This window comes from Coloeus monedula (assembly GCF_965178545.1).
Source record: "Coloeus monedula genome assembly, chromosome: 17".
In the NCBI taxonomy this organism is placed as follows: Eukaryota; Metazoa; Chordata; class Aves; order Passeriformes; family Corvidae; genus Coloeus; species Coloeus monedula.
This window is the reverse complement of record NC_138797.1, coordinates 5,477,273-5,501,992: the sequence shown is the minus strand read 5'-3', so window position 1 is coordinate 5,501,992 and position 24,720 is coordinate 5,477,273. Positions and strand designations below refer to the sequence as shown.

General features: G+C 49.7%; 1 protein-coding gene across 2 annotated transcripts; it reads right to left on the bottom strand.

The window, feature by feature from the left end:
* Positions 1-1,206: 1,206 nt before the first annotated feature.
* On the bottom strand, positions 1,207-20,132 carry SDC4 (syndecan 4; the record flags this gene model as incomplete). Of its 2 annotated transcripts, XM_082292814.1 has the most annotated exons (5): positions 1,207-3,741; positions 4,992-5,175; positions 5,415-5,467; positions 6,342-6,483; positions 19,997-20,132. In XM_082292814.1, the coding sequence occupies 5 exons, from the start codon at positions 20,069-20,071 to the stop codon at positions 3,590-3,592; spliced, it is 606 nt and encodes a 201-aa protein (XP_082148940.1). In that variant the 3' UTR covers positions 1,207-3,589. The 2 variants fall into 2 exon arrangements, with proteins under 2 accessions (XP_082148940.1, XP_082148939.1); XM_082292813.1 differs by lacking the exon at positions 19,997-20,132 and having other exon boundaries at positions 6,342-6,564.
* Positions 20,133-24,720: the final 4,588 nt, after the last annotated feature.

The following is a 24,720-nucleotide window of genomic DNA, read 5'->3' as shown; positions in this document are numbered from 1 at the left end:
TCCAGATTGCTTTGCGAAAACAAGGCACTTTTACGCTGAGGGCAGTTTTGGAAAGTACACAGGATTCTTGCAACCAAGAGACGAAGCCCAGGAGAGAAAGAAAGGAAAAAGAAAAAAAAAAAAGACAAACACAGGTTGTTCCAAGCAGCATGTCCAAGAACCTGTCACAGCCACAAGAACATGGAGATCGCAGGAGTACGTCACCAATGTGCTGACAAACAGCAGCTCTCACGGAGCACAGGAGGGCCCTGGGAGCACATGGATCTGCTTTTCTTAGCACTGGATGAGACTCTCAGAGGACCTTTGAGAGCACACCTGGCACGGAGCAGGCAACAAGGAGCAGAAGAGCATGTGCTACTCACTCAGCCCAAGGGAGCCTGTGTACTACTCCCGATTTGTTTCCTCTGTCTGTGCTAATCCAAACCACCTGGAGCAGGAATTCCCACCAGGGAGAAGGGAATTAGATTTTCTCGAGGATGATAATTCATTTAAGTACAGCACTTCTGAGGCGCCTCAGCACTGGTCCCAGTGAGCAGCCCTGCTCCCCCTCTCTCCCATCGGCCTGGGGAGAGAGGTGGGTCCTGTCCTTTGAGAACACCAAATTGGCAGAGCAGAGGGGCTCAGACAAACAGCAGCTTCCTCCAGAGCTTGCCTAAAAGAGCAGCTGTTTTAGGCCCAAACAGCATGAAGTTACCCGTGGACTTGCTCCCAGAGCAGCTGATCAGCTCTGCACCCAGTGGAAGGCCTACATTGGTTAAACAGGGTTGGCTTGAAACTTGATTAAGCAAAATGCCCAGGACATTGCTCTCATTTGAAGGGACAGGCATGTGCTGCTGCCATCAGGGGACAGGCACAGGCCTCTTCCTACCTCTCTCTGTCCCTCCTGATTAAGAGCAGACAGTGCTCTTAAAGTGCCATCACAAAACTCAGCACAAGACAGGACAGATTCACCCCATGGCACTGTTCTGTCTCTGCTTAAGGAGCTGAGACGCTCCAGAGACCCCGGGCTGCTGCTCCTATGGGAATCACTCATGGGTCAAGCACTGGAGGCAGCCCAGGAGCTGCTGACAAAGCGCCTTTGAGCTGCAGGCCACCGCACCAGGTCCCAGCTTGCCTCGCCCTTCAGAAAACCAAGTAGTTACACAAACATGAGCTCCCGGTTATCCAGCTCCCAAAAGTAATTTCAGATCAGAAACAGTCCAAGAAGCCAGTTTTAGAAAGTACCATTTATTTGAGAAAACAAACAAACAAACAAACAAAAACAACAAAAAAAAGCCAGTAACAGTGGAAAATCCCCAAGAGCAATGACACAAGAGAATCTAAATATCCCGAGAGGCAGTCACAGCTCCTGCCTTCCTGGTAGCGCTGTCCACAGGCAGCACAATCCTCCCTCTCCTTCCCAGCCTCCAGTGAACTCTGCACAGCTTTGAGAACCTCCCAGAGCCCACAGTTACCCCAAACATACTTGTACTGGGACCAAGTGAGCCACCCGGAGGAGGAGGAGCTCTCCTCTCCCACCGATGTCTCAACACATCTCTGCCTCACCCCAAGAAGGGGACACTTCTTTCTATCGCCTCTCTGGGTTTGGCCTCAAGCCTACAGCAAAGCCTCAGGAAGGAGGTTTCAGGAGCCATGACATTTTCGACCAGCTTTGCAACTGCTTGGTTTTGTGCTGCCTGCTCAGGTGCTCACTTTGGGGACTCCCACTCAGATTTTTGTCTCTCACCACTCCAGACTCGGAGCCGCAGGAGGACACAACTCGCTCACGGTTCTGTAACACCTTCCTGGCACGGAGGCACCGGACACACATCAGCCTTTGCTTTGGGAGACTGGGGGGTTGGTCCCACTCCCAGTGGAGGTAGGAGCCGTGTACAGGGGATGCTAAGAAAGATCCACAGCGGGGGGTTCAGAGCTTACCCCTATGAAAGCTCAGTGCTTCCCAGTGGGACATGCCACCCAGGCAGAGCTCAGATCCAGCCTTCCCCAAGAGGCAGGGCTCGGCACAGCGCCGCAGGGGACAGAAAGTTATCCCCTCCACACTGCAAGCTTCCAACACTTGCTTCCAAGGGCAACTCAAGGTGGGGATCTCTGCTCTGACTCTGCAGATCACACCTGGCACATCCCAACCTGCTTCCAGGAGCCAGGACACGGCCACAGAGCCCCCAGGCTCCAGCTGCACCCAGGTGCCTTCCGAGCACAAGCCCCTGGTGCTCTACACAAGACACTGGACAAAGAGCAGCACAAACAAGATCAAAAGCTTCTTACACACCATAAGGCTGCTGAAGAATTAACTCCAGCCTTTTCATTCTCATCTGTATGTATCTCAGTAAAATATATAATATATAGCTCTATAGGACTGATTGTAATATATTACAGCCTAGAATTACTCTTGTCTTTTCCCTACTTCAATCATATTTATGCATCCAACTTTGCATACAGAAGTTATTGCCTTGAATTTATAATTGAAATTCACAGAATAAAGCTTAAATAGTTTTCACAGAGACTCATTATATTAGTGTTTTACATAAAAAGGATAAAAGTTACCAAATGAGAAAGCAGCCATTTCAGAAACTATAAATAATTCTATTTTTTAAAAAATCCTAGAAAAGTTATGAGAAAATCATAAATATGTCACCTCTATAGTAGCTGCTATAGAACTAGAAGAAACCTGTAACACTCTGTAGCTAACTCTGCTTCAGTTCAGAATATGAATCATATAAAAGCATCTCTAAAGAAATGCCCGGCCAAAGGAAACACAAAGGGAATTGAAAAAATAAATCTGAGGAAATTAAAAAAGTAGATTACTTTTTTTATTATTTCAAAACAATTTCTACAAACTTTATATAAACATTAGGCTATTTTCTTTAAAATTCTGTTATAAAAAAATCCTACAAGCAAACCTTAAAAAAAGGTAAGAGACTGAAGGCAAGGAAAGGGTGCCGCCATAGCCAAACACAACTGGCTGTCCTGATTTCAAGGACTAATGACCCTTGCCTGGGGCCAACAGGAAGAGGCAGAACTCTCCTGGGGAAGACATTCCCATAGGCCCTTTATGGCATTCAGGGATACTGAGCCCCTGTGGGCCTTTTGCTCCCTGATAAGGCAACATTTATCTGTAGTGTAAGAGATTCATAAATAGTTCTCCACAAAAATGCTTCACATCAACAGCCTGCTGCAAGACATCTAGTAGCAAGATTTATAAAAAAAAAGCCATCTTCTACAGAAGCAGCCAATCCCAGCACGGCACGCTGGATGCAAACACATGGTGTTTGCTTCCATACAGTCTGGTTTGTGTTTACATACCCTCTATAAAACCAAGCAGAAAATTTGGCATCTTTATTCTTTTTACACTAACTTAGCAAAAAAATACACTGAGGTTTTTTTCAGACTCTTTGTATTTCATTGGGCCCTTGTTAGCTGAGTGGGATGGGAAGGGTCATGAAGGAAGTTTGTTTTTTCTCAAAGTCACCTTGAAATTCAATCCAAAAAAAAAAAAAAAAAAAGCATTTGTTCAGCACATCTCATCTGAGGGCACAGTGTTTCCATACAGTCTGTTTGTCCCTTGATGGGCACAAGGTGCTGCTGAGCTTTAGGCATAGAACTCATTTGTGGGGGCTTTTTTGTAGATGGGTTTCTTCCCTAGGTCGTAACTGCCCTCATCCTTTTTCTTCATGCGATAGACCAAGACCAGGATCAGGAAGATGGCAAACAGGAGGCCCACTGCTCCTCCTGCGATGAGAGCTGGGGAGGAAAGAGAGAATGGAATAAGTCTTGGGCAACTCCAAACCACCAGCAACATCTCAAAATCTGCTTCCAAAGTAGCAGCCCCCAGAGCTGCCTCCAGAGTCCGTGTCCATGTGCCTGTCACCATATGTGCTGGCACTTTCAGCAACAGCAGATGTCACTGGGAAAGGCCAGGATTGCTTCCAGTCCAGCCACAGAATAATAACATGTTCCACATTAACCAGTTTGAGCTAATCTTCCAGTTTAGTCCAAGAAAGAAATGTTGACAAGAAGATGTTCTCCCTGTAGAGAAAAAAAAACCCACCCAAAAAAGCCCCACTACAAGCCACAGGAGAATGGTAGAGCTCCAATCTGAATGCTTTGTTAGCTACCTGTGTGAGCACACCCTGGGGATGCTGTGCTTCAATTCATCAACATCCAATTACCAACACCACTTTCCTCAAAAAAAAAAAAAAAAAAACAAACCCAAAACAAAACAACCCACATCCCAACAACCAAAACCTACAAACCTGCAAAAAACCACTAAGGTTTCCTCTCTCCTCACACCAAGGGTGGCCACAAGACTTCAATGAAGTTTATCCCTTGTTGTGACACCTATTCCTTGCACTAAATCAGCTTCTTTGCTAGCTGGTTCTGCAATCCACTCTTCCAATCTCTTCTCTGACTGGGAGGATGGCTGCAGATCAGCACAAAGGGCCTGGGTTTATACTTGGACCACCAGGCCAAGTGCTTGAAGCAGCAATATGCTGGAGACAGACCCTTCCCACATGCTGAGGGGAAGGCAGTCACTGCATTTTGCTCTAGACATTGGTACTCAGATTCCTACAGCTGACCATGTGCTGGAATCCCTTAGAGTGGTTTCTTGGCTCCTGGCAAAGCTCAGAAAAGGCAGGACTTGGGCAGAGGTTGGAAGGAAAATGCCTGTATTTGGTATCAAAGTCTATGACGTCACTGCTTTATGGCCACAGACACCTCTTGTTGAGGCAGAATCTGGGTGCAGAGCAGATGCCACATGAATTAAGCCAACAGTCAGCTGGCAGGCTCAAAACCAAGCTGTTTATCCCAGCAGCAGGCTCTGCTGTTGTTTAAGGACTGGGAGGCAGAAGCCACCCTGCTACAGGTAGCCACAGAGGTAAAGCAACTCACTCCCCTGTCAGCAGGGAGCTGCTCCCCAGAGAAACAGGGAACAACAGAAGCCATTTTGATTTTCATTATTAATGATTTACCAGGACAAGGTGGAGTATTACCTGTAAGGACTTCTGTTCTTTCAAAGATGCTGCTGTTGGCTGTGCTTGCCATGGAGATCTTGTTGGACAGGTTCTCTTCGACAGGTACAGCTTTGTCTGGAATGATTTCATTGTCCACCACTGTGTTTTTCTTCTCACCTTCTATCTTTCTCCCAGTATCTCCAGGGATATAGTTGTCAGATATCTACAGAACACAGACAGACCACACCCATCAGCAAGCAGCACCCAGCCTACCCACAGCTGAAACCAGGAGGGCGTGCAGGGAGTAGAAAGTTTGCTCAGGGTATTACGAGTACACTGTGTCTGCTCATGCAGATTCATCTTGATGCCACATCTTACAGAGGGGGAGGGTGTTCAGAGAAGCTCCACAGACAGACCAGAGGAGCTATATGGTGCCTAAAAACACACAAGGGCAATACCTACCACAGGGGTATCCATGGTGGTCAGATAGATGCCATCTTCAGAGTCTGGGTAGTCTGCAGAGGGGGCAAAAAAAACCGAGAAAGGGCTCTCAAGTTTTTGTCTCATTACATGCTGTTTTTACAGAATTCAGATACTTCCTGCAATACCAGCAACTGCACACAAACTATGACTCTTGTCCTCTACAATTCCCTCTTATCTACTAGTACTCTTTATCATTTCATGACTAGGATTGCACAAGACCACGAGATGTAATCTTGAAACCAACACCTCTCTGCTGGGAGGGATCTTCAGCTGGATCCATTGGCCCCTGCAGAGCAGGTGTGCCACAGCTTATAAGGCAATGCCAATGGAGGGCACTGCTCCCACCGCCCATCCCTGAAGGATCATTCACCAACCCTCCAGATCTGCCCAAACATGTCAGGCACCAATTTCAGCACTTGTTCTTTTACTTTTAGAGAACAAGTGTTCACATAAAGGGACACAGAGCTACAGAAACTGGTTTGGGCAGGGAGCTTTGCACATCACAAAGAGCTCACTTGAACAACAGTTAGTCCTTTACCTTGTTTGGCCTCAGCTCAGACATTAACATTAAGCCTTTTAACACTGCCTCAACAATAGATTATATTTTTTTAAGTCCCTCAGCAGTTCTTTGGAGTTCAACAGGAAAAAGATCCAGCCAGCACAAGGCCTATTCATTTGCAGCAAGACAAGCTTGGCTGGACTCCATCTGTCCTCCCTGAGTGATTCGACATCACAGCACCACCACTTCCACTGTTCTCATCTGAGTGACTACGAGTCACAGCTTTCATCTCCACCTGACACTGTGGTTCCTCTGGAGCTCTGGCTGTGATTTATCCCATCACTCAAGGGCTGGTGCTGAAAGAAGTTTCACAGGAACAGCTGAGGGAGATCCACTTCCCCACTTACCTCCCGACCCGGATGCCTCATCTATATCTAATCCATCAGAGGTCAAGTAAGGCCTGAATTCACCAATGTCTTCGTCATCTGGCAAGTCCCCAGAGGCAGGGTAGTCAAGCCATCCAGCATCCATGGTTTCCGTTTCTCTCACCTGTAAATGGAGGGGGAAACATGTTAAATATGAGACAACTCTTCGGAAGCATTTCACAGACAGTTCAGAGCCTGAGCACATCACTTCCACCAGAAAAGTATTAAATGCTGAACTTCCTCTCCACCAAAAGCATTATCTTTATCAGCTGAATTCCCCTGGAATTTCTCAGAACAGAAGTGAGAGCCAGTCTAGGAGGGGAATTTCCTAAGGGCTACAGATTCAAGAGGTTCACCTGAACACCCAGGGTGAAAATACCACAACAGGATCTTGGTCAGGAGTTTGTAACAAAAGCATTTGGAAAAGCAATACCTTCCGTTTGTGATAAGGGAGAGTTTGGAAGGACTTGTTATTCCCAGGAAAAAAATCTGACACGCATAGGTCAGTTTTTTGCATAGCACCAAAGCTTCATGCCAAAGCAATTCCTCACTCTTTATACTGAGAACAAGCCTATTTTATCACCCAAGGGTTAAGAGCTGGCCTGTCAGTTCAGCTGAATTGCAGTGCAATACAGGCTGACGTTCAAGAGCACTCGCTATCAGTAATGACTTGCCTGAAGGAAGAGCTTCCCCTGCCTCACCTTTTTAAAAAGCATGTAAACAAACAAACCTATAAAATATCTCCAGGATCCAAAGGCCCAAGGAGTGCAGTTAACAGCACAAAAGCTGGACAGCCTCCCAGAGATCAGCTGTTTGGCCACAATGGCAATTTGCACACCAGAGCTCATTTACACTAGGACCTTCCAGGAGCCACAAGCCCAAATCTCCTGCCCTCACCAAAGTTATGCAACTTCCCAGAACTATTTCTCCTCTCCCCACAGCCCTGGGGCCAGCCTTGGTGAGGGTACCACAGGTATGAGCTCTGGGGTTGCTCAACACCACCCCACAGATTCCAGATGCTTCCACAGCCATGAAATCATCACCACCACGGAGGGGGACTCAACCCTTTCCCCCAAGGCAAGAGGCACAATGCAGATGGATGGATCCCTTAGCTGGGGGCTAAGCTGGCAACATTCTTTCATGCTGTCCTCCCAGGACGACTGGGAAGTCTTGACAAAAGTTTTTGTCTACCCAGGAGAGCATTCCACAGTCCTGCACATCCAAAGGGTTTCCCTCAATGTACAAGCTTACCGGGCTATAGCCTCACTGGGGTGAGGAGGATCAGAGACTCGTGGGGACACAGAGCTGGGTGGCAGCACCACCGAGCCCTGAGCAGCTGGGGCCAGCCCTCCTGCTCACCTGGCCAGGTGTGGCCCATCCCACAGCCCAGAGGTGATGAATTACATCCGCTATCGATCTCTAGCCGAGGCCAGCTATCAGCCACAAGCCATGTGTCAGCTTCCTCTGCCCACAGCCCCAGCCCTGCTCCCAGCCCCATTCCCCTGCCCACTGGCACACTGGATTTGCCACAAACAAGCACAAGATGTTTCTCATTTTGCACCAGGAGCAGCAGCACTGGATGTGCTTTTCCTTACTTACTGAGGCATTTTTGGTCTCCCCAGCAACCAGGCTACAGGATAACCAGATGAACAGCCCAGAGGGCATTAAGTGCTGAGGCCAGTTCTCCTCCCAGACCCTCTCTCTCTGCTATGCCAGGTCTGGCACTAGATGCCGGGAAGGGGGCTGGGAGGAAAGTCAGCTTGAAAGAAATCCTCTCCCAGCCTGGAATCAGGCATTCCTGACGTTACGGATCACTTGCTCCAAGGCATATTCATTTCAAGATATGCGAAACCCAGCCAAAGCCAGCCCTGCAATGGAAATTGCTGCCAGCGTGCAGTAGCTGTTCCCAGGGCAGCTTCTGGCCATTTCATCGAGGGGCAGGAAGAACCCAATTCCCGGGGCTGGGGAGCACATTTGCTGCAGATCCAAACAACCCTGCATCGGGCAGACTGATGGTGGCGAGTGCTGTGCTGTGCCACACCCCGGTGCCAGCTCACCCGGTACTTCACCATGAGTCACAGCCACTAATGTCCAAGCAAGGGCGGCTCAAGAAAACCCAGGTTTAAGCCCCAGGGTGACTGAACAGCCCAGTGGCCTTATCAGATCAGCCCAGCCACAAGCTGATCGGCGGCACACAGCCACAGTGATTAGTGCACGCTGCGGAACACACCAGGTCTGGCTATCAAAAAACTCTATTTAAATCAGGACAGACTGTGTTTACCAGCAGAGCACACAACAAGGAAATCACTGACTCACAAGCATAAATAAGATTATATGGGAGCGTTCCTTGAACTCATTCTTCATCATCCTCTTGAGCAAGGATGGGGAAGTTCCTGGAAGCCGCAAGAACTTCTCGAACCGTACAGGAAACTTTTCCTGTGGGCAGTGGCCTCACATTACAGGTTCATCTGACAGTGAAGTCAGAGGGCTGCTGGGCACCTCCATAATTACTCTCCAGGTTTCAAGGCATGTAATTCTAGGAAGCAGGCCCTGCCTGGGAGCTGGGGCATGGGCAGGCTGGGAAGAGTTAACGCTGGAGCGCGGTGCTCACAGGGCAGGTCTGGAGCAGGCACATTCCTTGCATACACACCTGTGAGAGGGCACACAGGCACTTTCACAGCACTTAAAAGCAAGAGCTCCGGGCTTCCCAAGTGCCACATAAAGAGCTCCCTGGAGTATTGTTCAAAAAAAGTACATCCCTTTCCAAGAGCACACAGTCCTCCCTGCAGCTCTGCTGCTTGGTGAAGAGGCACCACGGAAGATGCTGCTACTTCCTCTCAGCTTGCAGGCTGCAGCCAAGAGGAAAAAGCTCTGAGACTGCCACAGGAGGATTGTCAGCCCTTGCCAAGCCATCCCTGGCCATGTTCAGCTGAACACCTTCTGCAACTGCCAGCTGGAGAGGGGCACCAGCGCTGCTCCGAGGCTCCTTTCCACCACCTGTTATCCCCGTGCTGGAGCCAGGCCAGGGACTTGCTGGGACAGTCGGACTGGGCGGCTGCACAGCCCCACCTCACCCTGGCAGCTGAAGTAGAGTCCTACTATTAATATGCTCCTCTCTAGGAAGGGTCTGTACAAGAATCAACCTTTCCTGCAGGAATCTAGTTCCAGGATTTCTTCCTCATGTTAAGCAGCTTTATCCCCAGTAAGCACTGAGGGAGATTAAATAGCGTGTTGGGGAGCAGAAGCTTTTCCTGCCTGCCAGTGGCAAAAAAAATAAATAAATAAGAGTTTATTCCCAGCCAGACAGCCAGCACATCAGGCTGGTGAACTGTGAGCATCATTCCTGGAAAAGCTGGGCACAGAGGGCTCATGTTTTGAGACAAGCTGCACTACTGGATGAAGCCAGACACTTGCTTGGTGGAGGCACAGGAATAGCACCCCTGGGACCCCAGGCAGCCCTGCTGTGCTCCATCCCTAGCCCATCCCACTCCATTTCGTGCTCCTGGGGCTTTCCTCACCTCTTCTCAAAGCAAGATCAGCTATTGTACTGAGGCAGCAAGCAAAGCTTCTGTGCAATGTGTGAATTTCCCCAGCCGCTGACAAGTTCTGGGAAATAACAAACCCAGGCAGCTCACCTGCCCCAGCCCACATGCCCTCACCACAGCCTTTGCAAACCCCTTCCAAAAAACCCAAATGATGTTTTGGGGCAGAGACAAAGTTTTCCAGACATGGGACTGCCTTTTACAGCTGTCCCTTGTCTCTGATCGAACACAGAGTTCATTAAAAGCTCCTTTGAAGGGTCACAGCCAGCAAGCTGCAAAGGGAGTCAGACTGCAGAGACTGGGGCATTCACAGTGTACAGAACCCTTTATCAAGTTTATAATTTTGGCATGGAGATTCAGCGCTTGCTCCTGGTTTCCCTCCCCAGCACTGTGTACATAAACCTGGGAGTAAACAGAAGCAAGGTGAAAGTCAACCTTTCCTAAACAAAAGCACATGGAGCTGGGCCAGCCTGGGAGGTGGCAGAAGGGGGCAGAAGCACAGACCTGTTAACCCTGTGCAGCCTGCAGGGACAGGCAGGTGTGAGCTGCTCCCAGAGCTTCTCAGGTGCCCTGCACTCAGGGTCGGTTGTGCAGATCACCTCTTTTCCCTGCAGCAAGCAGCCTTACACAAAATATCCTCCCCAGCCCCTGTCCTGTCACAGACAGATGTCACCTCCCACCACCACCATGCACATCTACATCGGCTTTAACCAGGAAGGGCTCCTGAACAACATGAGCAGCTGCAAGGATGCAAACCTCTGTAAACCACCGAGCCCAAGAGAGGGGATTTCCATGCAGTTCACTTCCACCCAGCTTTTGCAGGAGCCCACAAACCAGGAAGGTTCTAAAGCTCACATCAAGCATGTGAAAGAGCAGGGGTTAGGAGTAAGCTCATCCCCCTGAAGCCCCAACAGCCCTCCAAAAGCAGAGGAGCCACACAGCACTGGAGACAGGGCAGCTCAAATCAGTGTGAAACAGCCCAAACAGAGCAGATCTCCACAGGAGGGAGGTGTGCAGTGGCAACAGGCAAAGACTGCTCTATCTTCCCATCTGAATAAGCACTAAAAAACCTTATTAGAAGTGACATGAGCTTCCAGCAGAGGCAGCTCCTTCCAGACTAGTAAGGGAAGGGTCTATATTTCCCCCCCAAAATACCCTTCACTCCCTTCCCTCACTCCATGCTCCAGCTCTGTGTAGAGGAGAAGAAAATAAATACACAGAAGTCATTTTAGTCCTGGGAGCAAAGCAAATATCAACATTTCAATCGAAGTCACACCTAACTCCCTTAACACACCAGCCACAGTAAAGTAAAAAAATCCACTTGTGCTGGCTCCTTGTGACCATGCCTGGAGGTACCATCTTACCACCCATTCCTGGTCAGTCTGGCCCACATAAAACTTGCAGCACACACAGCCTGCCCTGGTCCTGGTGCCAAGGACAAAAGTTAAACAGCTCCCCTCCAGACACATGTTTGCATTTAGTTGCATGGCAGGATCACCTGAGGCTTTCAGACATAGTTAAATACTACCTTTGCTCAACACTTTCCAGGCAGTCCTAGGACCACAGCCAGCCTTGCCCATCTCCTCTGACAGCCACTGTCCAGCACTCCCACCACAGTGAGCCATAAAGGTAAATCCATGACACTCTGAGGACTAAGGGGGAAATCAGAGCAGAGCACAGACCAGAGCCTGCAGGCAGCTCCAGTACCCACAGCAGCTACTGCACAGTCTTTGTGCCTCTTACCAAAGAGGGGAAAAGGAATTTTTTTTAATTGTGCTCAGTAACACAAACAGGCTTTTGCTTAATAAGGCAGCAGGAGCAACATGCAGGCTGGGGAACTGTTCAGCTGGGAAAAGCATCGCTTGCTCAAGGTGACTTTAGGGAAGCCTGCCCAGTCCCTGCCCAAGCAGGTCTCCATTGCCAGGCAGCCCGGTGTGCTCACACTCCACAACCCACGTGTGAAAGGCACATCCAGCACTATCCCAGTGCCAGCCTGGCCCACTTCCCCCTCTCCCCCATTCCCTGTGTGATTCTTTAAGCTGTGTCGCCACAAGCAGCTCTCCCGGGGGCTCATGTGGCAGCGGAGCCATAATCCCCGTGACAATTACACTCTAATCCCGGGCTCTGGAGAGCCACTCGCTGTCACGGGTGCCTCCCTGCAGTAGGGATGAATCCTCCCAGGCTCTGCTTGCTCAAAATAGGCTTCCTTGCACTTACAAAGTCAAACCTCAAGTTACCTTTGAGCTGCTGTGCTCTTGCTTACACACAGCCTGCTCCCTCCAGCCCACATCACGCACCAGCCACGCTGTAGGAGCAGGACAGAGAGATTAGAAAGGAATGAACCCTTGTTTAACTGCTTTTGCGTGATTATCAGCCAAGAACAAAGCCATAAAGATTGAGTCCTTTGCCAGAAAGGCACATGCTGGGATATGTTTACTGCAAAGGTGGCAAAATAGCTGCTCTAAACACCCAATGCCCAGCTCCAGAGCCTGAGCATGAAGGAGGTGACCACTTCCCAGTCCAGCTCAGGGAGACAAAGCTCAGCAGGCAGTTGCAGATAGCTGTGTGTGCATCACTTGCCCTGAAGCAAATAAAGAAAGTTCAGAGGAAAACTACAGGAGGAAAAAGCAGGAGCTCTCATGTGAGGAAAACAACTGTGACAGAGACATTTCACGCCCCTGAAGGGTTCTCCCGGTCACAGGACATGATTCACACCTAGTTCATAAAAAGATTATATTTTGTTAATGGTATTTACAAACCTAATCATAAGTAGTTCATATGCTTCACTGTCCAGAGCTCAGCTCAGAAGCTGGAAAAATTCTATTCAAGGTTAAAAATGGAATTCACAGTTTTTCCAGCTCACAGCTCACTCTGAGTTGCCCTACTCTATTAAAGAATTCTATTGCATCCTTGTCTGCGGAAGAAAAAAAGGATATAAATGCCCCAGCAAAACAGCTTTTCCATCAGGGATGATTTTTCATGCTGACACTTCAGACTTGGGCTATTTCACATATCACACTTCCCCCTCATGCCAGGAAAAGACCTGCCCTCACTGCCCTTTCCTAGAATACAGCTGCACCCCAATGCTTCCCCAAACACGCACACAAGCAGAATTTCCACTTGGCAAGAAATGCGTGACGTGCCATTTTGGGATCTTTATGCTCCCTCATGCCAGAGTGTTAGCAAAATTAAGCCAGGCAGACACCCAACTTCAAAGAGTGCCTTTCCTATCTGGCTCACCATGTGGCTAATCTCAGCTTGTTTGTACAGTCAAGATTCCCAATGCTGCGCCCTACAAACGCTTCCCCTCCCACGATCCATTTTAATCTAATCAGAAGTAGTAGCCCAAAGATTTAGGCTTAGCCCAGGCAGTTGAGCTCTGCCAGCACAGTCATGCTATTTCAAGCCTTGCTCTGCTGGCAAAGGTGCCAGCAAAGAACAGCAGCAGAGGAAGTTATCGGCACAAAAGCACTTGAGACAGTGGAGCGCTGCTGCTACACTATCAGCCATACCCGTGTGAGCATTTATACAAATAAACATTTCAACAGCAGGGATTTTCCTGGCTAGCTGCAGCAGCAGAGGCTGGGTTTTCAGTGTGTGGGGTTTGGTGGGGATTTTTTGGTTTGTTTTCTCACAAAGACATTCCCTACTTATGCCTTGGCTTGGGCCCAGGAAGCAGCAGACACAGCGTGTGCTATTCAGGATAGTGCAGCTGTACTTCAGGAAACCTGTCACTTCCAGAAGCATTTTCCTCTCTCTGAGGGCTCTGAACTCCCAGTGAGGCTTCTTCCCCTCTCTGAGCAGAGGGTGAGCAGCCAGCAGCAGCTTTCCAGCCCTCCCTGACCACGTCTGTGCACCCACAGTGTCACAGCCAGAGCAGAGGGACCCAGCTATTGTTTTGGTCACTCCTTCCCTGGCGCTGCAGAGCCCACGCTCAGCTGGACGAGCAAGTCTGTGAGTAACCAACACGCAGGACCAGCTCCTCATACTCAGCCTCAGGAAATTTGGAATTAGCGCCAAGAACAGCCCGCGCATAAACAGTCTCCTGCAAGATCCTGGCTCCAGACTCTGCTCCACTGCACACTGTGGATTTGCAATAAATATTTACCTTGCTGGGGAACAGAATCTTCCAAGCAAAAACTCCTGACATCAGTAAGGGTTGTATTTCCATTTGGAGGAGAGTAGGAGCTTCTCTGTTTTTAAAGGGGGGGCCCTAGCCCACTAAAGGAGCTTCTGCCACCCTCCTAGCACCACACCAGTCAGGATCTGTCCCTCCACCTATGGGTCTTGCTCCTCTCCGGGCCAGCACAGCATCACACCAGGTGCTTTCCTTCCAGCCACACTCCTCTCAGTCATCTGCCTTCTGCACAGAGATTTCTGCCCACATTAGCATTGCTTCTTATTGCTCTAGTTTGACTGTAACAGCAGCTAAAGGGCAGGAGGCAGGGTTGGCCTCGCAGCAAGGTAAGTGGGGCAAGGCCACATCTCCTTGTATTCAAGATTGACAGCAGCACAGTTTTACAGGACCCATGGTGAAGACACCTTTTCCCCTTCAGCAGCTAAGGCAGAAAGAGAGAAATCCTTCCCATGGAAGGCTTTGCTTTCCCTGACAGAATACGATTTGCTTAAGCAAGAAGCAGCCGTGGTTTTGGTTGACATAACACCAGCTGCTTGGATAACAGTGCTATGGGTCTCCCAGTCTCCTTCCTGCCCCAAGGAGTGTCTCCCTGAGATTTTAATTAACTGCTTTGATTTTTAAGTTATCCCAATAATTTGTCTAACAAGAGCCTCTTGGCATTTCATAAGCAGAGTCTCAGCCTCAAAGGATTTAAGGATAAAACTGACAAGAGTGTGTATTTCCAGCAAAAATAAAGACTTTTACAAGAAGCACACTACTCAAGTCAGCCAGCCCTCAGAAATTGAGAGGGATGCAGCTACATCTTGCGTGCTTTCCCCTCCTACGCTGACATTTTCTCCAGATTCAGGATTAAGTATTTAACCCCCTCTTTTGAGACTTTATGCTCCTTTAGCTTGCTTTGAATGCTTTCAGTCATTTCAGATAATACTGCTGCTTTCCTCTCTCCCATGCAGCTCTTGTTTCCAACAGTATCTGCCTGAAAATGAAGGAACCATGGAGCTGCCAGAGCAAGCTATGGCTGCTCAAGACAGGGCCATTTTCTGATCTGCCTTTGCCAACACCAACTCGGCTGCTGGCAGCAGTCACATGTCAGAGCCTGACAGCTTTTCTGCCCACCAAAGCCACGACCAGATTAAACAGGAGGCAGCTGCAAAGGCGCTCAGTGCCAAGGGCAGCCCAGACTGGGTGCCAAGCAGCAGCACTAGTTTTGCCTGTCACCCCCTTTTCTAGCCCCAGAAGAAGAGATCCACCTCTGTGCTGCAGCGCCTCAGAAGTCTGAGTCACTGCTTTGGGTAAGGGGCCAGGGCCGTTACTCAGAGGGTGACAGCAGTGTTCCCGGGAGCTGGGATGTCCAGCCAAGTGCCAGAAACCTGAGTCAGAGCATGACTGCTGCAAGTCAGGGCGACACACAGCAGAGCTGGTCCTCCGACCAGCAGCGTTTACTGGACAAACATTCAGGCACATGCTTAAAGACAAAAAAAACTAAGTCTGAACTAACCTAGAAGCACAGCCCTAACTGCTCATTAGTGTAGGATCTTTTACAGCCCCTCAGAGCAGAGGCTTACTAGAAGTGAAACTCTAAGCAGGCTGCCCTGTCTATTCAGAGCCACCAAGCCCAGTCTCATCACAAGAGTCTCATTCTAGTGCAAATCATTTGAATCCTTAATCTCAAGCATTTGCATTCCAGCGAGTCTCAAACAAACAGCCACACATGCTCCTCAGCAGCAGCCCGGAGGTCAGGCGTGTGCAGGGCTTGTCCTTCGGTTTTGTAGTGCTTCAACTGCATCAGCTTCTCGTTTGAGGCTGCAAAAGCAGCACAGCCCGGCTGTTGTTACAGAGCATAAAGGAACAGGATGTACTGAGTAGAGGGGGAGAATGCAGCTGCAAGACCTAAGAGCAGGCTCAAGAGGATAAATGTTAACTCAAGAGCTAGGAAGTGTTTTGAAAGATGGATGCTGCATTTAGTCTGCCCAAAGTGATAGCTGGGGAGTTCTGCAGGATCAGAGAGCAACGATAACTTAATCAAGTAATCTTAACAAGTCAACCCAAGTAATTTACACTGCAGACTGTGGAACCACAGTTACCATGCCATCCTTACACATACAGATACTATCACCAATCAAGAGAAGTCTTTAAACCTAAGTCCATCAATCCATTCATTTGAGAAAGAACAACTTACACATAAAATACACAACCTAGTGGTAACTTGTCACCAAGGGGATTCAAGCAGCCAGGATGTTTCCAACAGAGCATTTACCAGCACCACGAGTCAAAAGAGAAGGAAAAGTAGCTGTAAGAACTGTGCTGAAGGCTGCCTGCTGAGCAGCAAGCCAGTGTGCCCCCTCTTCATCATCACTTGGAAAGTCAGGTTAGCAGCTTCCAGCCTGTGGTGGAAGTGGGACACAAGCATTTCGAAAAGGCAGTATGACACTACAGGAAAATCATAGCAAGGTCACATTAGGCTCTAGCTCAGGCATTTGAGAGTAAATGGCCTCCCCATGCCATTCAAACAGCTCAAGGCAATAGTAAAGCCATTAACAGAGGCTTGGAAGGGAAGGAAGAGGGGAAGACACACAGGGAAAACATTTTCCCTGTTGCTGGACTGGATGCAGACCTTTGCAGGATCTCAAAGGGCCGAGACCTTGGGAGAGAGCAACAGGAGGGGCAGGAAAGGGAGCAATCAGGTTGGCTAACAGCCCTTAGTTCCCAGGGTGAATGAGCCTCTGGTATCACGAATCTGAAAAGTACCAAGTTCAGCCCCAATTTGCCTCTTGCGCAAGATGTTCGGGAAAGCTCTGAACCACAGGAAAGCACTCTCCAGCATGGGCACTGGCAGCACTTGGGACAGATGAGAGCTGGGCAGCAGCCCTGTTTCCCTGACTGTGCCTCAAGTGCTGCAGGGTGACTGTTCCTACCCATGGGAACCTCCACAGCTACCGGGGACAAGGTGCTCAGCTGTGGAGGGACCGTGCAGCCCTGAACTCCCACCCCAGGAGTCGTGCATGCAGTTCAAGAAAGCACAAGGTGCTAAAGTGGTTATTTTTTTCCTACACATTACAGTCATTTCATCCCCACAAACAGCTATGGGTTTGACTACCAGAAGTCATGAGCTCCTTCCCCTTCAGGGCTAAGGGACATCGCTTTAGTCACCGTCACTTTGCTGCTCTGTGTTTTAGGGAGACTGAAGCAAAGCAGAGATTTGCTCTAAATGTGAGCATGGCAAGTCAAGGTAAAATAAAGTAAAACGTGCAGATAGCAATGTCTTGATTTGATTGGGAGGGACAGATGAGAAACTGGGCAAAGAGCAGAAAGAACAGGCCTCGGGGATCAATGGCAGCAGGACAAGCCAAACCGGTTTTAACATTAATAATGCTGCACTACTTTCCAAACACAGCTATCATCAACAAGACACCAGCTTTGCCAATCAGGAGGCCTCTGAGCATGATTGCTTTAAACCAGCAAACAGCCCACAAACAGCACGAAGCCTCCCCCCTCTGCCTGAGCAATCCTCTGCCAGGAGCTTCTGGGTTGGATTTGTGCTCCTCTCTACTGCTGAGGACACGCAAACACGACGTGGTGCTGCAGGAAGACTTTTTCTGCATAGTTCAAGGCACAAAAGTAGGATGACTGCAACAAGCCTGCAGCCCACTAGCACTACTACGGCCCTGCTGAGCTCTGGGCACTTGGCCCTTTAGCAGCCCAGACAAACGGAGCAGAGCCCAAGCCTGCAGCAGAGGGAATACCCTCTGCCATGGGGGAATACTCCTTGCTTCCCTCCTGTACTGCCAGGGGCACTTCTGGATGCTAAAAGCACAGGGAAAGCTCAGCGATGCCACTCTGCCCAAGCAAGGCAGACCTCACATCCTTTGTTAACTCCACTGATCCCACATCTTGGATGCATTGGTGACTTTCTGTCCATCCCCCCTCAAGCATCTTCTGCAGGAAACCCATCCTCGTACAGCACAGAGGGGAGCATCCTGCCCACACATGTTTTGCTTTCCAAGGCACTCAAGCGGAGAGGGCTGGGGACCACCTGGTGACATCAGGCATCAGCTCCAGCCTCCCTAGGCCCGCGGGAAGAAGGCAATGTTCTCACACAAAGCTGCGGGGCTGCTGTAACACAACCCACCCACCCACCCACCCACCGCCTGAGCACCAACGTCACACTTAAGCACTTCAGTAATATTCCCCACCCTCTTACACATCCAGGATTGCTTCACATGGAGAAATCCCATTTACACCAGAAAGCTGCTCAAGGGGAAAAGAGCCAAGGCATTTTTGTTTGTACAGGCTTGGGGAAATATTCAAGCACCGAATCATTCTCAACATCCACACTCTTACATAAGCACAAGAAATACAATCCCCATCTTGTTAAGAAACAGCTACCTGTCTTCACCCTGCCCGTACAGAAAAACCAAGAGCCGCATGCTGTGCAGCCCTGCACGTTTTGGCAGTGCTGTTAAAAAAAATAATATGGGAGGAGTGCCAGCAGAACCCTCCCAAGACATGTGTCATCCTCGTCTCTTCCCTGGCAGCCTGTAACCCAAACAATTTGTTTGGATTAGGCTTCATAGTAGGCCAGTGTTACTTCTCAAGCATACACTCGATCTTAGGTAGCTTAAAGGACACGGATAAATATTTCACGTAAATTCTATATAAGGATTCACAGACCACATCTGTGCAAAATTTGTTGTCTTTTCAGAAATCCGATGCTTGCAGACCAGTCCAGTCCCCAGGGACACCAAGTTGCATTTCATACCAAACACGGTCAGTGCAACTTCCAGACGCTGTCTGCCCCAAAGGTTTGCCCTACTAGTTTAGGCCAGTTCCCAAACGACCGATTCACGTGCTTAATGGCAGGGATAAAGACACCAGATTAGAGTAAAGTGGATTTGGGCTGGTTGGTTTTAGCAGAGTAGCTGACAATTACTACAGATGCTCTCTGTGGGAGATTCCTGCTCTACAACCAGCAACCTCCCAGCCCTGTGGCCCTATTAGAAAGCAGCAGACCCTTATCAGTTCTGATCTGCCCACCCAGCCTTCAGTCCAAAACAAGCCAATGGGGGATGATTAAACCTGCTTTGGGACCCCCTGATCTCCTGCAGTTACCTTAATCTCAGCAGCACGGAGGAATCCGCCCTGATTGCACTATCAGCAAGATGGTCACACACAAAAACAAACAAACAGCGGGGAAGTCAGAATCCCCAGATCTCTGCTTCACCAGGAAGACCCCACAGGCGCATCCAAAATGTTTCACCTCTATATATTTAACAGATTATTAAACCCTCCACGGTAACTCATCATTTTTCACTCCCATGTGGGCACGAGGAAGCTTTGATACACACGGAAAGACAGCAGGTACCAGCACAACCAAACAGATAAGGCTGGAAAGCTTATCCAGGTGCTGTAACGCATCGCACGCATCCGACCCACCACACATGCCTAAGAAAAGAAAAATTAAAGGACTTTCACGACCAGAACTTGGAGATTAAAACCGTAACGGAGAGCAGCTCATTTCCACCACGTAGCCGGGTCCCCTGCACTGCTGTGAGCCCAGCACCCTGACCACGGGGCAGAGCGGGATACGTGAGCAGCGGCACAGCCGCGGGGACAGCTCGGCACCGGGCAGGAGGAGCCCTGCACCGGGCACGGCCGGGCAGGGGCGACGCTGCTTTGGCATCTGCCGAAGGAAGCAGCGTCCAAGCCAAGGGAACCGGAGGAAGAACGGGAACGGCCCTATCGCCGTCTCCCTGTTTCAGCCACCCTTCCCCGGAGAAGGGCTAACAGCGGGGGCAGAACGCCTGGGGGCCAGCGGTGGCACCAGCTCTCAGGCTGCTAGCGAGTGGGGCCCAAGCCCCGCGGGTCACCCAGTCCTCCCCCGGGCACCGGGAGCCCTTCGCTGCCGGGGCAGACCGTCCCCTTTTCCCCGGCCCCGCGGGGGCTCCGGCGGGACTCACCGACTCGGCGGCGGCGGCTCGCAGGAGGAGGCCGAGCAGCAGCGCGGCGCGCAGCGGGATGCGGGGCAGCGGCATGGCTGGGCTGTGCCGGGACACAGAGGGACACACACAGCAATGCAGCGCCGGATCCGACCAGAGCGAGCTCTGACCGTACCCCGCCGCCGCCACCGCCCTTATAGGGCCGGCTCAGCCCCGCGGGGGCGGAGCGGCGTTGCCCCCGCCTGCCGGGAATGCCCCGGCCCCGCTCCACACCCGCCGGGAGCCGGGGGGTTGCGAACGGCCCCGCACCGACACCGGGGCTGGCGGAGGGGGGCGGGGATGCTGTGGGGCTGACGGCCGAGGCACCCAGGGGGGACACGGAGGGGCCCGGCTCCGGCTGCGCGGGTGCGGAACCCGCCGTGCACGGCTGGGAGCCCGCACTGCCGGCGGCCACGGTCACTGCGTTATGGGGAGTGGGGGGAAAGGAGAAACGGGGGGAGACAGGGAAAGGGGATGAAGGAAAAGAGAGGGACGGGGAGATAGGGGGAAGGGGGGAAAAGGCAGGGAGAAATGGGTCAGGAGTAAAGGAAAGGAGGAAAAGGATGGGAAAGGGGAGGGCGAAGTGAAAAGGGGGGGAAAGGAAAAGCGAAAGGAGGGCAGAAGTGAAAAGAGGAGGAAAAGGAAAAGAGGGAAGGGAAAGCGGGGGTAAAAAAAAGGGCAAGAGAAAGTGGGGGGAGCGGGCAGACAGCATCCGCTTTTGCAGCATTCCACAAGTGACACTCTCACATGCACAGAAAACCAAGAGCGAGTCCCTGTCCCTGGCAGCGTGTCACCGCCGCGGTTATCCGCCGGGCTGTTACATCACTCGGGGCTCGTCGGGGATGGAACACGAAACCGCTCCCTCAGTCTTCTATGTAAGTGAAAAGCGCAAAAACCCCACACTGATAAACGCGGGGGGGAAAACCCAACAGCACAGTTTAACTATTTCCTTTTCTGTCCTCACGTTAACAACTTTGCCTGACCGTAAGAATTTGCTTGGCAGTATATATTTCAGCTCCTTAACCTGAGGGGCACCTGAAATATAACAGTATAGCCCCGTGCTCACGCTGCAGCCACATCAATTTGCACTTGGGTTCTAGTTTGTACAGAATAAAATATTTTTTTAACATGGAAGCAATGCACAACAAACCATGTGTGCTATGATCCCACCTGCCAAGGTATGGGTGCCAGCTCCACTCGATCTGGTTCTCAGCCTGCTCCAGCACTACAAAGTTATCCCAAAAGAACTTGTAGCCTTCCCCTGTCCCACCTCCAACCTTAAAGATTCCTAAGGTGAAGCAGCTTTTCCAACTGCCTGTTCCTTTGGGAATAGACAGCTACAGAGGGTATGAGCTGAGATCCAGACATGTCCTCAATGTTTGCTAGGACTGCCTGCACACATGACCACTGGCAGGAGGATCTCCCGACAGCACCGTGCTGAGCTGGCTGCGGAGCCTGTTGGCATAACATGAAGGGACAAGGAGCATTGCTCAGGGCTTAAAAAAATAGTTACAACCTGAAGACAGCACACATGCAGGTAACGGCAGGAACCAACCTGGAGCAGGCTGTGGGGGAGTTTGCTGTAGTACATGACCCCCTGTGCTCAGAACAGCCATGTGTCACTAACCCTTTAGTTCACCTCAGCATCCAAGGCCATGAGGGAGGGATCTGTGCTGTGGGCTGGGTTACTACTCTTCCTTATTACCCTCACTTCATCACACAGAGGTGCAGCCAGGGAGCCCAGCTCCCATGAATCTCCAGCTCTGGACACTCAGCAGAGGTGGGAGCAGTAGATGGTGAGGAACGAGAGCACACAGACTGGGTCAAATGTGCAAAGAGTGGTCCATACCATGACATCTGCCAGACAGGACTGACAGCCTCAGCAGCACAAGATGGCCAGAAGTACTCCATGCCCCCTAACCCTCTAAATGCCACCTGTGTTTGTGTGCATATGGCCATGACCTCTATACCTCCTTCCAGATAAAGCAGCCACCACAAAGATGCTTTCAAAACCAGCTTTCTGTATTGTGGCTACAAACATTGCTCACTCACCTGTTAACTTCCTCTCCAAAAAAGCACAATATGCTGAGCTCCTTGTTATCATACCCCTCAACACATACCCCTCCACCAAAAAATCCCCTTGAATGGCACAGGACAGTGTTTTCCCTTCCAGGGAAGTTCTGCTGTGATAGGATAGAGTCAGTCTGCCTGGCCCAGGGACCACACACATCGTCCATCCAAGCCACACCTGCATGCACAATCCTTCAGGCAAACTGCTCTTGGGCTTCTGGAAACAGAAGAGAAAATTAAACTCAACCCTAATGCACTTTTCAACCTCGAGAACAAATTTATATGACTTTACTGATTACATTTTCTAAGTGCATTGTGTAGATCTACCTCCCTTCCTCACACACACGGAAATGTTCTGAGACTGTATCTCAAGAGAATGAGAGGAAATGCAGCCATAAAAATCATAATATGGTTCTGTAAACTCATGGCCATAAAACAACTGCCTTCCTTTTGCCCTTCAAGTGTTCCCTTTCAAAACACTGACATTCTCCTCTCTGGAATAATGCAGAAAATCCAGGGGTATATGACTCTCACAGAGAGCAACAGCACAAATGGGCCCAGAGAGCAAAAATGCATCACTGAAATGTGATTTCCTGAAACTTCACTACAAGGGAGAGAAGCAGAAGCAAAATAAAATGCATGTTGAGAAACACATTTGTTCTGGGCAATGAATTCTCACATTCAAGGTGTGTCAGTTGCCTTCTCCATATAAAAATTACACCTGGCAGACAAACAACACAGGCTGGCCACCACTGTTCCTAACCTAATGCTCAACAGTGAAGGGTTACCTAACCCTCTTGTTGAAAATAAAAATAAACAGCTGTCAGTTACCAACACGACACAAACATGCTGGAAGTGGAATGGAGTGTCCAAATACAACACATTTGGAGGGTGAGGGGAATCACACTTTTACATGGCGCATCAAGAAATGTCTAGATAATCTTGAGAAGGCCACACACAAGGCTCTTTAGACAACTCTTGGTCATAAATTCTATTGCACTCATCAGGGAAAGAGATTGTCCAGCCAAGCTCAGCAGATTTTAGAGAGCTTAGAGCAGAATTCTCAAGCACAATGAAACTTTTAAGTAGAGTTTTAAAAAATTGCAACTTCCAAAGTCCATTCAGTATGCTGAACTCTTTGGAAAAACACACCTGCACGCCACGTGGGTGGAGGAAGAGGAGTGGCTGAAAACTCTCATCCCACAGTTTGAGCCACTTAATGGTGAGTTATTCTGGAAAAGTGTGCTCTTAGCCTTACTGTCCCTTTAGCAAAGGTGACCTCAGAACAAATCCTACCTTTCTGTCAAGAGGGAAATGAACTCCAGCAAAGATCATTCAGACAGCACCACCCTTTGTACACCAGCTGGTAAAATACAGCTCACCTAAATAAACAGCTTCCTGTTTTAGGCAAGGATTCCTGGGAAGAAAAAACAATACCCTCCTAGACAGCTATTGCTTATGGAAAGAATCTGTGGCTAAATAGGGCATTCTTTTTCTACACTCCTGATAAAGAAGCGACCACAATAGTTTCATGTGATCTGGGTACAGCCTCAAGCCATCGGCTGTGTCCTGGGCATATAGCCACTTCTCCTTCCACCTGCTGCTCGCTCTTCGCAACACGCAGGTGTCACACACAGAACAGTCATGGGTTAAAAAGGACATTCTAACCAGAAGTCAGGCGAGCAGCACCCACTGTGGCACCCTAGAAAGTATGGTCTCTGTGTTTCGACATCCTTTTTCCCTTTAACACATGTTCCCTTCACAGCTGTCTCCAACTTTCTGTTCAAACTAAAGAGGAAGAAAAGGGAAATTAAGAATGCTGTTTAATTCCCCAATACTGTTTGCTTTCCAGCTCCACTTTAAACCTTATTGCACAGAGCAGGGATGTGGGCAAGGCACCCCATAGGGAAAATACCCTCTTTCCCAGGAGAAGGACACAGTCCCCTATGCTGGAGCAGCCTGGAGAGGAGAGAGAGCCAAATCAGGGGCAGGAACAAACAAACATGACCATGAAAGATGCACTCACAAAGTCAGGCAGGAAACAAGTTCACAAACTGGGCTGCAGTTGAGTCACAGCATAAATGTCCTTCTGCCCCAGCACTTCCCCGTGTCAGGGCAGGAGGGAGCCTCAAATCACACCTCAGGCTCAGCTGCTGCCGTGCCCATTTGATGCCTTCAGTCACAGGGCAGCAACCAAGCAGGGAGGAGCCTTGAATTCCAAAGCAACTCAAGTCAACACCTCCCAAAACACTAGCTTGTGTCTTGTGATACCATGGACTTCTGGATAAATCAGATATTTGGCTGTGGAAAAACACCCAGCAATAATGCCAACAGCCCTACCTTACACTAGCTTGGAGTTTTAGTCGGCTTTGTCTAAACTGCCAAAATTTTTGCTGGCAAAGGAAAGTTAGTCCTATAAGGGACTATAAAAGAAAGAGGTAAGTGAGAATTAATATCTAAGTGATGGCTACCCTGCCTCTGAGAGCCAAACACAGCAGATTTCAGGAAAGGAAACCAATTTTTACCAAGAATTAACAGAGGAAGTGCCGAGTGTCACCATTTATGCTCAGCAATGTGCTGGCAGCAGACAGCCCTGACAACTCTGGGATTTTCCCCTCTTCATTTCTGCACTGACT